The 14,013-nt window shown below is 40.7% G+C and overlaps 1 protein-coding gene across 4 annotated transcripts in view; it reads right to left on the bottom strand.

The window, feature by feature from the left end:
* LOC134548838 (protein Aster-C-like) overlaps positions 1 to 14,013 on the bottom strand; it is a 51,321-nt gene that overhangs the window by 4,094 nt on the left and 33,214 nt on the right. For 3 of the 4 annotated variants that reach the window (XM_063393970.1, XM_063393967.1, XM_063393971.1), the window contains 6 exons: positions 12,287 to 12,446; positions 5,568 to 5,714; positions 4,669 to 4,787; positions 3,435 to 3,577; positions 1,738 to 1,841; positions 868 to 1,047 (listed from right to left, as the gene is read on the bottom strand). In XM_063393970.1, coding sequence (XP_063250040.1) covers positions 868 to 1,047; positions 1,738 to 1,841; positions 3,435 to 3,577; positions 4,669 to 4,787; positions 5,568 to 5,714; positions 12,287 to 12,446 — 853 coding nt within the window. The remainder of the gene's footprint in view (positions 1 to 867; positions 1,048 to 1,737; positions 1,842 to 3,434; positions 3,578 to 4,668; positions 4,788 to 5,567; positions 5,715 to 12,286; positions 12,447 to 14,013) is intronic. The other variant, XM_063393968.1, reaches the window with a different exon arrangement.

Here is a 14,013-nt window from a genome sequence, read left to right on the forward strand (position 1 = left end):
ATTAATTTTGCACATCCTGCACTGGACAAAAGATATCCATAAAAGCTGTAGTGTACACTGAGAGACACGCTCATCTGAAAAGGTGCAGCAACAGTAGCAAAATTAAGCAATTAGGAAGCAATTCAATGGGTGAAAAGTCATTTACACATGTTGCTGATCCAAATATTCTCTCAGTGCTATCTATACTCAGTGTTGCCTCCCTCTTTAGGGAAGTGTACTTGCTGCTACCTCACTGTTTAAAATTCAACTTCTGTCATGGAATCCACCATTCATTCCCTGGTGGAAACTAGTGCACAGATGTTCCTCATCTCTCTAGGTGAGGCTAATATTGTATATGCTGGCAGCCAAGTCTGTCATGCCTAAGGGCAGCAGAACTGCAAGAAATGCTTCAGTGACACAGAAATTACAGAAGCATATAGGAAACAGACTTCTTAGCATTAAAAATAAATAACCAAAACTGAGGCAAGTGGCAAAGTTTAATCAACTCATGACCTGTGTGCAGTTATTTGAAGAAAAAAAGCAATTTTTCAAAAACTTCACAACAATCAGGTTGGTTTTACTTCCTCATCCAATCTCATTTTCAATCCTTTGCAGATACAGAGCAGTATTTAAGATTTTGGTTGATTATTATTTGTTTTGAAACTGAAGGTGATATCAGGCTTAATTTCATGAGATACTCATGATAAAAATGATTACGCATGCTCCAAATCTACTTTATGCAAGCCTGAAGAAGCTTGAACTTGTTAAAACATTTGCTATCACAGACAAGAGTAATATAAACATTATTTTGCTACTCTTGCACTGTTTTAAGAGTTATGCGTTCTTGAACATATCTTTTGGAAACCACTTGATATAAAAAAATCCTACCTATTAAGCTGCCCTGGGACTCTACTCCCATGTCACCAGAGGAATGTTGGGAAGAGCGTTTGGGAAGTGATTCTGCCAAACCCCGGTGTAAAGTGCGTCGCCTTCGCCTCAGCGCAAGTAATTTCCCAGAATCTTCTATAGATTGATTAATTGCATATTCCTCCATTAGGAGATCTGATTCTGCAGTGGAAAAAAACATAAGGTTACTGAACTGTCAAAAAGAAAGCTGGAAAGCTGAAGACAAATTGTGAGATATGCAAGGTCTCAGTGAGAGGAATAAGCACACCTTCCAATACATGAACTTAAAGCAGGTAATTGGCAAATTACACCCTGACCTCCAACCCTGTTCTATTTGCTAGAGGGCACTTGGAACACTCTGAGAGGTGGTGCTCACTCAGCCCAGGCAGGATTGTTCAAGGATGCCAGACAGCAGCAGGAAGAGCACTGGAAGACACTGTTAGACTGAGACTAGGAATTGTGTTAGTCTGTGAGCCCGCAGCAGTGGCTGGCCAGGCTGTGAACATTCATGGAGCCTGCCAAGTGCCACTGCTTCTCTTCTTATATGCACAATCAAGGAAATTCTAAGAGATAAGCACATGCAGTTGAGAATAACAGCTCTCCTGCTGCTCCTCGTGTTTCCTTCTGAAAGCAATTATGGCCAGGTATACAAGAGCCCCTTGTTAGCCACAAGGCTTCTTTCATACCCTGGAACTGGCAGATACATTGATGACAGGAGGCTCTGTCTTCAAGAATGCTTAGGTGTTGCCTTTTTTTTCAAGCTATTCTTCGAGCAGCCAGATTTGACAGACACAAAAACATACATAGAAAAAGTAGCCTCCTTACTCCAGCACAAAGAAGAAAATACCTTACCAAGTTGTTTGAAGTTTTCCTGTATTCCTCCCCAGGTATTCTTCTCAATTACAGACTTGACAAGGCCCCAGGGCTGTTTTTTGTACTTCACTTCTGCAGAAACCCTAGCAAACAGAATGCAGTAATGGAAGAGTGCTCTTCTAGGCGGCAGAGTGAGAGCAGAAATCTCTTATCAGAAGCAGGCATCCAGCTCATGTCTTAAATCTGAAATACCAACTGGAACTGCCACAGTTCTCCAGCTGGGCAGCACTTTCATTGAAAAAACACAAGAGACAAGTAGCAAAGACAATATCTCTAGCTAAAGCATCAAAATCTAAATGTCCAAATTATGGCAAACATTTTGGAATGTTTTCCTTCAGACTCAGACTACCAAATGATTTCTACCCTCTGAAGTGTTTTCATTTTAGCACACATTTAAAATGGGATTCAGTCTTCCAGATAACAAAGTTGTGATTTTTACTTTGTATGTGTACACATGATATATTACATGGGCACTGCAATAGCAGAAGGTGAAATTCTTTATCGCAACTCATACATCAAGTGCTCACATAGTATCCTGAGTAGACAGAAATTAAAATCTGTCTTTCTGTGAGCATGATAGAGGGGAAAATGACATTCCTACCGTGCATTCCTCAGGTCAAGCTAATCAATACTGCTTCCAGAATAAAAATGAATTGGACCAGAATCCTTCAGAGGGATTCTTCTAACAACTGAGTGAATCCCGAAGCTATTCATAAAGGACAAAAGTCCTTGATTTCAGTCAAGGTCACTGACCATCCTAGAATACACTTTTTTCAACTTCTTAAGTAATCTTCCAAATCAAGGGAAGCCCACTGTGTATGGTATAACAAAATCACTCTCTTCAAACAGGGTTTCTGAACCATTTTAAGAACAATTTAGTAAGCATGTACCACCACCACGTGCCTTCTGTTCTATACACGTATGCTCTGTGCACCATGTATACCTAGGTTTTTGCTCTTATCCTAGGGCTGTCGTACATCTCAGAAAAAGCAAGTCTAGGTCTCGAAGAACAGTGATTCACTCAAAAAATTCCAAAGCAGTCGTTCAAGGACCTTCTTTCCTTCCTTCTCCCAGCAGAGAGGGAGTTTTCAGTAGTTTTATAGCCTGAGATTAACCAGAGCAGAATCCAGGCTTGCTAACCTTTCCTGAATACTGATTAAGTTTGAGATAAAAGCTCTTACTAAAGACAGCACCACTTCCAATGTTTTCAAGAAATGGGAGAGAAAATTCCATATCTAGACAGAGTACCATATCTAGACACTTGAGTACCCTCCTTGCAAAATTATGTACATTCTATCTCCCCTGCACATTCCTGTGAAACCATTCTCCTCTACAGGCCCTTAGCAAGCATGCCTGGGAAACCTTCTAATAAAACATCTCAGTTTTTTCCAGTTTCTCCCACTCATACAGCTGCACTCAAAAACACAAGGCTCGTCAAGACCCAGCTCAGTCTTGGAGATGACTTCTGCACCTCAGAATCAACATCTCAGTTAATTTCTCACTGCATTAATGAAATCCAAGCAGAGCATACATGTGACAAGAAATAAACTAAGCTTATTTTTCAGAATAGAACCCAACATTCTCTGTGCTGCTGGCAGGTGGTCTTTAAGTAATCATCAACTCAGAACATCCCCACCTTGGCTTCTGCCCTCCCCCCGTGCACCACCCAGGCTCACCGTAAGCGGCACTTGTGACTGGAGGTGCGGCTGATGCAGTATCTGTTCACAGTGTAGAAATAATCGTGGTAGGGCACGTCGTGGGTCAGGACCTCAGCATCCACCTGGTAAGACTGACCCTTCTGGCTCTGCTTATGCAGGATCTAGCATAAAAGAAAATGAAATGAAGAAGGTATATTCATGGTACACAAATTTCCCCTACCCCCTTTCAGCCTGAGTTCCTTAGGGTGGATCAACCAACTCCAAGGGAACTCAAGGAGAGAGAACACCTGAAGAGCCACTATAAAAACCAGTTAAGAATATCAAGTACAGGTGGGGTGCAAAATGAGAAGATGCCTTCTGCTAGAGCCAACACTGGCAGCAGCAGGACTTCCCCACTGCCACCTCAAGTACCACAGGCAAGGCTGGCCACTGCCCCATGATGACAGCTCTTCTTTGAGACCTTTCCCAAACCAGAATTACAAAAGGGTTGAGATTGGAAGGCACCTCTGGTGCTTGTCTTGTCCAAGAATTCAGGCAGGACTATCTAGAGCTGGTTGCCCAGGACCATGTCCAGGTGGCTTTCCAATATCTCCAAGAAAGGAGGTACCACAACCTCTATGACAATCTGTTCCACTGCTCAGTCACCCTCACAGTGAAAAAGTGTTCCTTGATGTTCAAAAGGAATCATCTGTGTTTCAGTTTGTGTCCATCACCTCTGGTCCTGTCACTGGGCACCACTGAAATCTGTGGCCTTTGATGGTGAGGGTCTGACTCAGAATTTTTTGCAACCTCCCTTCAGATACTTCTACAAATTTTAAGATGCCCCTGAGTCTCCTCTGGGCTGAACATTTCCAGCACTCAGCCGTTTCTCACAAGGGATGCTCCAGTCCCTTCATCATCTTAGTGTCCCTTTGTTAGGCTCTTAACCTCTCACACTGGGGAGCCCTAAAATGGACATTGAAAGCCTTAAATTGAACCTTTTCACCTTCCAGTTCCTAAGAAATACTAATACCTTTCCCCACAAGTTTTGTGGGAATTTACAGCCATCTGTAAAGGTAGAAAGCCTCTCTCATTTAATAAGCACTGGCTCAGTAATGGTGAGAGAGACAGCAAGCCACCCTCAGAGATGCTCTGTTCAAACTGCAGACACACATTCAGTTCACTGAACTTTAACCCACAGTCAGAACTCTGACAGACCACAGAGCTGACCTGTCCCTTGCTCTAAAGGGCACCACACACACACACAGAGTACCTGCTTTTCAGTCGCAGTTGTGAACTTCCCACAGAGTGGATTGTTAATGGTTACAGTGTACGTCAAAGTCCTCAGCTGATTGCCATTGGAGTCCCTATTCCAAGGCGTTGATACAGCATCTAGATGAGAAGTTATGCAAAATCTCACACACAAATTATCTGAAGGGCATTATCTCTGCCCTGTCATGTCTTAACAGCTTGAGAACAGTAGGGGAAAAGACAGAAAACTGATCCCAAATAGTTGTGGAGTTTTTCCAGGAAAAACCATACCCATGTAATCTGTTAATAAACAAAGGTGAGGCTCTAAAGAGCTGAGCCTGAATGTACTGAAAGAGACTTGAGGGTGGAGAAAAGAGTAAGCAATTAAATGAAAATATGTCATTTCCCATTTGCTCAAAGTTGAATAGATTCACTTAGCATTATCAAAAGCTTTTGCCACTTTGCCTTCCAAGCTGACACTGAATAAATATCACCCTTTTTGACTTAATTTTCTGTTCTTATGGTCTCAGTGAATAAAATTTACTCATCCAGAAAATTAATTTTTTAGGAGGATGCAATGATTTTTGCCTCTGTACCAGCCATACAAATTTCACTGTTTCTGAGACCCAATGTAATCAGAAATACCCCATAGAATGCATCAACTTAATAACCTACTCAAAATTCAGGCATTAAGGTGCAGTTTTGTGGTGCACTGAAATACATTTTTACTCCAAAATGTACATACCTAGGGAAACAATAGACTTGCTTTAAATATCCTCTCTCACATTGAAAATTTAAAGCTTAGAAATTATTTTAAAGTAAGGAGAAACTTAAAATTCAACTTAGCCCTATTTAGCAATTCTCAGAGGTAAAAAAGTTCAGGGTAGCTTGTAATAGACAAAAGGGAAAAGAGTTTATTACCTACTATACTTCTGGAATTAAGAAACCTCTGCATGAAGTGAGAATTGGTGAAAAGGATTTCAAACATCTTGTCTGCAGTGATGTGGAAAACTCTGTTTATAAAAAGTCTCCCATAGAGATCATTGTCAGAGACAGTCTCCTTCACTGCTAAGAAAGACAGAGATCACATTAAGAACAGTATTATAAAGAACCTTTATAGCATTCTAAGCATTATTACAGCTTAAATCCTCCCCAAGCTTGCATCAGCATTTGTTTCTCACTCTCAGAGACCCAGTGAAGGAGAAACCCAGTAGCAGCAAATGATTTGGTAGGCAGGCTGCCTTCAGGAACAAAGTCAAAAGCTGATTTTCAAATACACACCACTACCACCACTTCCCTGTGCAAATTGATAAATTAACAGCAAAAGGTTCCATCCCTTAAATTCTGCCTTCAGTATTCTACTAATCCTGCAGGAAACATTGCCAAAAGACAAAGTTAGCATAATTTTCATTAATATGTGTGTCTATTGTACAAAAGACAAGCAAGAAGGACAGGGAAACAGTAACAGTTTTCTTCTTGTGGCTGGTTTCAGAATTCTGCTCTTAACATTTGTAATACTGGTAATATTCACAGTCTGAGGGACCAGGCAGACTCCCAAACAGTTCTTCCCTCCATACCTATTGAACAGGAACACAAGGGATACCCTGCTCCATTTTGCAATCCCCCAAAATACACAAAGAGGCTCATATGCCATCACCCATTTCAAAGCCACCGAGCACCCCAGTGGCATTCTGTGGCTGCAGCACTGATCTTTGCTATTTCTGCTACTTGGTGGTTGCTGGCATGACTCAGCTTTGTGGTTGTCTCAGCCACACTTGCAAGAGATAAGGGATAGAATTATAATCCTGGAGGGCAAGCAGTTTCCTGTGCCAATCCCGACTCAATCTGCTTATGCTTTAGAAACAAGTCAATCCTAAATATAATTACCAGCAAGAAAAACAAGCCCCCCCCCAACACCACACATCACTAAAATGAAACAAAAAGCCCAAAGCAAATCTTGCAGCAGATGGACACAACTCAGGATGGCCAAACTTTCAACTGATACAAATGAATGCTCAGGGCTAGGAAAGGTCAGTGCCAGCCATGAATGCAAAGGTAGCCTGAATATCACGCTGTAGTTCACAAGCTGCCTGCAGGCTAAGGGTACAGCATTTAAAACATTACTGGCTCGGTAGCAGTCAGTATTGATGAGGCAAATGCACCAACTGAACAACCACAGCAGTCCCCAATGAAACCAGTTCTGACCAAGCAGACTTCCTCTCTAGGGCTGCTCCTACTCTGCTAGAAGCCTGTTAGAACATCTGCCTCCAAAAAAGCTCTCCTTAATCTCTTCAGGCTTCAAAATAGGACCCCAAAAGTGAAGCACGAGTGCCATATTTTGTGCTTGCACAGGAGAATGACTTCCTCTCTGTGCTGTGTTCTGCTTATGCAATTGTAATTCCACACAATTATGAGATGGGACAGAAAGCAAACACACATTTCAAGAGGCTTATTTAACCAGTCAATATGCAGTCATTACATGTAGAATACAAATTCTGCTGTGCTGAAACATTCTGCAGGAAGCAGAAATTCAGCCTGAGTTTTTCAGCTTATGCGCACTGTACTTCCTCTTTCAGCTGAATCTAACTCTAACAAAAGGCAGGCCAAGTGAACTGTAAGTTTGACCTCATTTAACAAGACCTCAACATGACATATCTCTCAGAGTGCACTCCCCACATCCTCTCCTTTGCTAAGAGCCAGGAAGTTTCAGACACTGATGCTGACACCCCTTCCACATGCATCTGCTAGCATGGCATCAGATACCAGGCAATTCAAACCTAGTTACTGTGTTTGAGTGTTACTCAGCTGGACATTGCCATGCCCAAGGACTCTGCTACCATTAAAAAAAAAAAAAAAAAAAAAAAAAATAAAGACCCAGACACATGATCAAGCCACCAGACAATCACCAGATCAGCTTTGTCAGCTATTTGCATGTCTTAGCAAACAGAAGATAACACAAGTTACCTCTGCCCCAGTGAGCCTGAGCTAAACAACTCAACTTCATGTTCACCTGAAATGCCTAAGGACAGCTACTATTTTTTTCTGCTGATGCAATGTAATTTGGTAAGCCAGGGCAACTTGTGATATGCTCAAAGCCCATGCTTTATTACCTTAAGATGCAGATCTTGCAACCAAGCTCTATTACTCAGTCTGTCCTCTTGCTAGTGAGTCTGAAGAAACAGCATCCACAGGCCTATGCAAAACTCCCCGTCATTGACCTACACTATCTCTATACAGTCATGTCTCTAACAGTCAAAGTGCCAAGTGCACGAGTATCTACTGAGAAATGTGGGTTTTACTCACAATTCTTCTCAGCTCTTGGAAGAAATAAAGGGGGTTTTTAAAATATGTTGTTAACATGTACAATAGCAGATAATTTTCAGAAAATCCAAGCTAAACCTAGGTTTACATATCAGGTGCATCAGTAACTTTAGATGCTAAGATTCCAACAGCTCTTCTCCAGAAAAACTGTAAACTTTTCAGCCAATGGGTCTGGAAGGTGCACGTATGCACAAATGCTGCTGGGAGATCCACATCCATAGAACCAAGCAGCAAGATACACCAAGAGCTTGACAAGCCTCAGGTCACTTCCACCTGGGCTTCTGAAAATGTATGTGTAGAAATCCTAGATGAAGCAGTGAGCACAAACAGTAGCATAGCAATGTGGAAGTGTACACTTTATACACTTGCAATTTGAACAGAATAGGCAGCTTTAGCCACTTATCTCTGCTACAAGATGCACAGTTTGTCTCCTGTTACATTTGTTTTAACATAACATAACATGTTACATAACAGTTTGTCTAGTGTTACATTTCTTTTAACTCACACAGGTAAACTTGTATCTGCCTTTGTTTCTCACAACAGTAGGGCAACATGAAGCATTTCACCTAAGATTGGCTCAGAATGCTCTTTATTAACAAAATGTTTTGTGCAAATAGAGAGATATCAGTAACTCTTTCACTTTCAGTGCTGTTCTAACCCCTCAGCAGCATACGATTATCAACCCTAACTCTCTTAACCTGAATACATTTACAGCTGAATTGGAGCTGTCTACTGAAAGAACACGAGATTATCCTTATTTTAGGTAAGGATCCCTAGGGACCCGAAAACACAGCAGTAAACACACTACCCAGAGTGTCCTGGTTCAGCCTAATGACAGCAGGTCTATTCCCTCCTCCACTACTGCCTTGCACTTCATAAGGTCATTTTCATCACTGCAAAGCAAGCTGTGAAATAATGTTTGAATATAATACCATTATGCAGCAGGGATGGCAGAGGTTTAAAGAAATGTGCAGTGCAAAAAAAAAAAAAAAAAAAAAGAGAGAGAGAAAGAAAATGGAGGGGGAAGGGGCAGTAAGAAAAACATTTTTATTAAAATTCCCATCAACAACCAACAGCAAAAAGCTAAACACATACCACAATCAAATTAAGAAAGCTGAACTGATAAGAGCAGAGGCTATCAAACAAATTAGTAAGAAGGTTGATTTTTCCACTCCACCGAGCTGGGGGAGGATCAGGATTTCTAAAAAGTAGGTATGCAAATCTTGGCACTTTCTATACCGCTGGGGATGGGGAAAAATTACATGCTGCATGAAAGATATGTAGGTAGAAGCTTTTAACCAAATACACCTGAAATCAAGTGAATAAAACCAATTCCTAGAGTGAACATGTTCCAGATATCATCTATTTAAAGACTGTATCAGCAGGATTAACCATTTTTAGAGAACTCACCTATGCTTTAAAGACTAACTACAGAATTATCTTGGGGAGCCACTAAGTATTGCCACAATGCTAGTTTTTTCCAGTTCACAAGATAAAAAATCCCCACAACCTTTTGCCTTCAGGTGACTCAAACATATATCCTCCAAACACCAAAGTAAATAATTTTTTTTTCCAACAAAATATATCCTTTCAGTATTTTGATTAAAATGTCAATAAGATAACAGGGCTACTCTCCCTTACATACATTGCATGTCCAAAAGTTTGTATCGGGGGTGGGGGGAGGGAGACAACTAACACAGGGCTGAACCTAATTTCAACTGTTCTGTATTTCAAGCACTGTATACTCCATATATCACTATCTGCAAGCAGCCAAGCCTCTGCTGTGCCCATCTTACAGCACCACAGTGCAGACAGCTATGCTCTCCTGCAGATCACATTTAAGGTGGTTATTAGTACACACAGGAACAACACAGTAAGTCTGTCATGTTACACAAGGAGAACAGAAATGTGTGATCTCTCTGTATACAATAGAGCCTCCTAACAGAAAATACTGTTCTTCCAATATTCTGCTTCTTCCTTCTTTCTTTGAAGTATTTAATGTTGCTGAACATCATCTTTAAAAGCAAACTACCCTATATATTAAAGAGTCTTGAGGAAATTATATAAATCTCTTGGCTCTGTGTTGGAAACGTGTTCTATGCTTGAAATAAAATCTTTTCTGAAATTCAGAATTAAGGCCAGAGATATTAATGTTTAGCTTAGCCAAAAATTTGTCATGGCTCAGGATTTATACTCTGATTTATGAAATTGGACAAAAACACCAAGATGCAGGTCAATAGGCCAGTGGTGCACAGTGGGATGCAGACCCCCCATCCCCAAGGTGAGAACTGCTTAGGACAAGGGAATTCATGTTGTGAAGAACAACAGTCTTGAGCTTGGCCCCTCACCTTATTTGCCAGGACACCTCCATGGGCAGCCTGAGTTTGAGCCAGAGGACACAAGAGAAATTAATCGCATGGGTAAACCTTTGCCATGTAGGAAAGCTAGTTTCGTTTGCGTGAAGGAATTCACCTTGTAAGAGTGTGGGGCAACTGCAACAGAAAACAGACAGAGAAACAGAAGAAAAAAATTCTAAGCATGAAGATTCTCAGAGAAAAGATTAATGCTGTGAGTCTAGGAAATCCTGCTCTGAATAAAAAAGGCTAGTCTTGGGGAAGGGAAGAGAAATAAGAAAAGCAGCATGAAGTTAGTTTTCTTTCTATTAAAGAGACATCTCCCGTTTAATATGGTTTATTTATTCAACATCACTAATGCAGGCATGCCAGGGAATATTTACTGCTATCGTTTAGGCAACTAGCAGCAGGAAAGACAACAGGACTACTTTTTAATCAGTTTCACTGGAGATCTTTGCCACAAAAAATAAAATCCAGAGACTGAAGAGAGATGTAGTAACAGGAAGATAGGAAAGCTGCAAAATATCTAAAATATACAAAGGACAAAATTTTCTGCTGCTCTAGAAGATACACCTGTGAAAGAGTAAATTAATTTGTGAAGCTTGTTAAGTGTGTAGGAGTATGGCATAAACAACAGCCTGTTCAAGTAGGTATATTCACAGAAACGATAGTGCCTGACACACACCAAGTTGAGTCTGAACTCAAGCCAACACAGAAGCACTATGGGAGAGCAGCAGCAAAGTTAACTGAATATGAGCACATCCCCAGGCAAAAATCTCAACCTGAAGGCAGCCAACTCAATCCATAACTCTGAAAGCTTTCCTGGACACCTCAACAATCCCCCTGTAATGACACCTGCAAACAACTTCAGTTGTCCTCTAAAATGACAAGACACAATTTCTCAGTGAGATTAAGAACTGGCCTCAATTAACTAAACTGTTCTATTCCTGCCAACAGGTGATGAAGTAAGTTCTCTTTGCACATGAAAGAAATATACAGCTGCTACTGAGCACAGTACCACTGTTGGGGTTTTCTCTCTTATTTGCTCACCACCATATAACCTTGGAACCAATACATGTTGTGCACATTTCTCTTTAAAGGCATTTACAGAATCCAAGAATCAAATATTACAGAATATCCATCAAAATTCAATGAGCTGTCTGAACAGCTACAGCCCTTTGGCACAGAAAACTTCCCCAGGCTAAGTGAAAATCTCACCATAGAAAGTGGGAACTTGTCAGGAGCTACTGTGGGACCAGAGGACAAGCACCCACTAACCTCAGCACAAAGTCTGTCATCCAGGTACCTGAGTTTCTTCTGTCTTGTACTGGGTAATGAGATATGAGTTATGAGGCTGGGATATTAGGATCCATTAAGATACTGTTTGCACAGAGAGTGTAATCTGCTGCAAGACATCCATTAAGGTTTTTCATCTTCAGATTATGCACAATATTCTCCTGAAAGCTGGGAAGTTGTCTTCCCTGGGCTTTCAGTAAGTTCCTCAGCTTACTCCAGCAATAACAATTAAGCTCATAAACCTCAAGAAAGTATAAGTGTAAAGAAGGGGGGGTTGGGGGAGTCTTTCAGAAACTTAAGAACAGCCTGAAATGTTTCCCCTCAGTTTCCAAGATATGCAAAGAGAGGAAAGAAATATCTTTGAAATTAACACCACTCCATTGTCAAGAAACTTCTAGTTTAAGCTACTGGCAATTCTCTACCCAGGAAAAGAGAGAAAGAAAACCACAATTTCTTTGTTTTCATTCTAAACACCAAACAACCTTTTTTCCCCTCCACAAACTAAGATAAAAAAAAAAGGTTTTGTTGCAATTCTGTGAAACAAATACGAAACAAATACAAATACGAAAAAAGTTCCATAAGATCAGAAAGTTCTATAACTTTCTCCACAAGTGAGATGGAACACCAAAATCATGTTGTTTCACAGATCCCAAATGTTCAGAGATTTACCTTCTTCACTATCTGAAGCACTGCTCTTCTCTGGAAGATTTTCATTCTCATTAAGGTCCAAGGACTTTTCTAAAGACCTGCTCCTAACTAGCTTAGCAGGTTTTCTTTCTGGAGATGGAAGAGGACTCTTTATTTGCTTCTCACTTGGGGACTCCTCCACCTGAAAGAACCAAGAGAAGAAAAAATATCAGTAATCAGAGATCATTACAAAAAAAAAAAAAAGAAAAAAAAAAAAAGAAAAAAAAAAAAAAAAAAGAGAAAGTTACTTTAAAAAAAGGCAGCCATACAAAGTAAGCCAAAAGTTCAATCTGCTCAATTACCACACAGTCAAGCACTAATTTCCCCCTTTTTCCCCCTTGTTGCTCTTCCCTTTATTTAAATATTTCACTAAACCCTGGCAACAAGGAACAGATTTATTTCTATGTACTGTTGGTACCAAGAGCTCCCTTAAATGGGACAGTCCCCTTGCACCCATCTGCACAGTTTGCGCCCCTTGCCTGCTTTGACATTAGCATTCATAAATTCATCAACCTTACACAGATTTACTTTGTATTCCTCAGTTTTTTCCTGGCAGTTTAGCAAGGGTCCAACAACCCAGAGGGGAAGCACATTCAAACAGGCAGGGTGCTCTTCTCTTTCAGCAAGATTAGATTACTCCAATTACATATTTGAAAAGTTCTTATGTTGTAGGACACCATCATCCTTTGAAAATAAAGTTTTAAAATACTGTCTAGAGCCACCCTAAAATCCAGTTTTGAATCAGTTTTCATTCTAAACCTCTCCTCAAGGCCCCACTGCCACCAGTGGAATATCTGGGATCAAGAGCAGCACAGACCCCAGAGGAGTAGTGCATGGACCACAGTAAATACAATTAAGCCTCCTCGACCGAGTTGTTCTGATTCATCTGTAAAACCATCATCCCTAAAGATTATTCAGCATTGACTCAAGAACACAAAAGCATCCACTGCTTGAACAGTCATCATGCACCTCCTGTATTTCTTGGGTTTTTTCAAACTAAAACCCTGTCACTTTTTTGTGCAGCCAAGGGCTATTAGGAGGTGGGTGGCTGGAAAACAGAGCCAGGCATAAATCTGACTGCAGAATAAGCAGACCGAAGTACTCCTTTAGAGTCAAAAAAATCTAAAAGGAAGACTGAATCAGGAAAATGGATCAATTAACAAATGCTTCTATTGAGAGAAGCTGCCATGTAAGTTCACTCAGTCACATAACAGGATCTAGGACAGAACCAACATTAAATGTCAAAATACGAATACAGATGGAAGTCAAAAAGGAGCTAGTTGTGACAAAACAGCCTAAAAATTGACACACTGATCCAGCATAAACCCAAGGAACTCTCATGGCATTTTGACAACAGTCAGGGATCTAGTGAAGCAGGGTTCCCACCAGCAGCATAAGAGCAGCCCACTATGCCATGAGCAGAGAAAGAAAGCCAGGCTCAGTCAAAAGACAAAAGCAACAGCTCCCAGAAAAAGATAGCTTTTCATGATGTCATGGAAGAAGAGATTCAAGCTGGGGCTCTTCTAATCACTGATTGAGTTTAACACAGATTTCATGGGGCTTTGGGTTGGTTTGTGTTTGTTTGGGTTTTTTTCACACTAAAGAGTAAAGATTTTAAGACCCTTCAGCTGGAATTAAAGATGTATGATTTATTCCCCAATGTGCATTTATCTCCTGAGCTAGTCCAGTATGGCTAAGCTCTGTGCCAA

Source organism: Prinia subflava, chromosome 3 (assembly GCF_021018805.1).
Source record: "Prinia subflava isolate CZ2003 ecotype Zambia chromosome 3, Cam_Psub_1.2, whole genome shotgun sequence".
Classification (NCBI taxonomy): domain Eukaryota; kingdom Metazoa; phylum Chordata; class Aves; order Passeriformes; family Cisticolidae; genus Prinia; species Prinia subflava.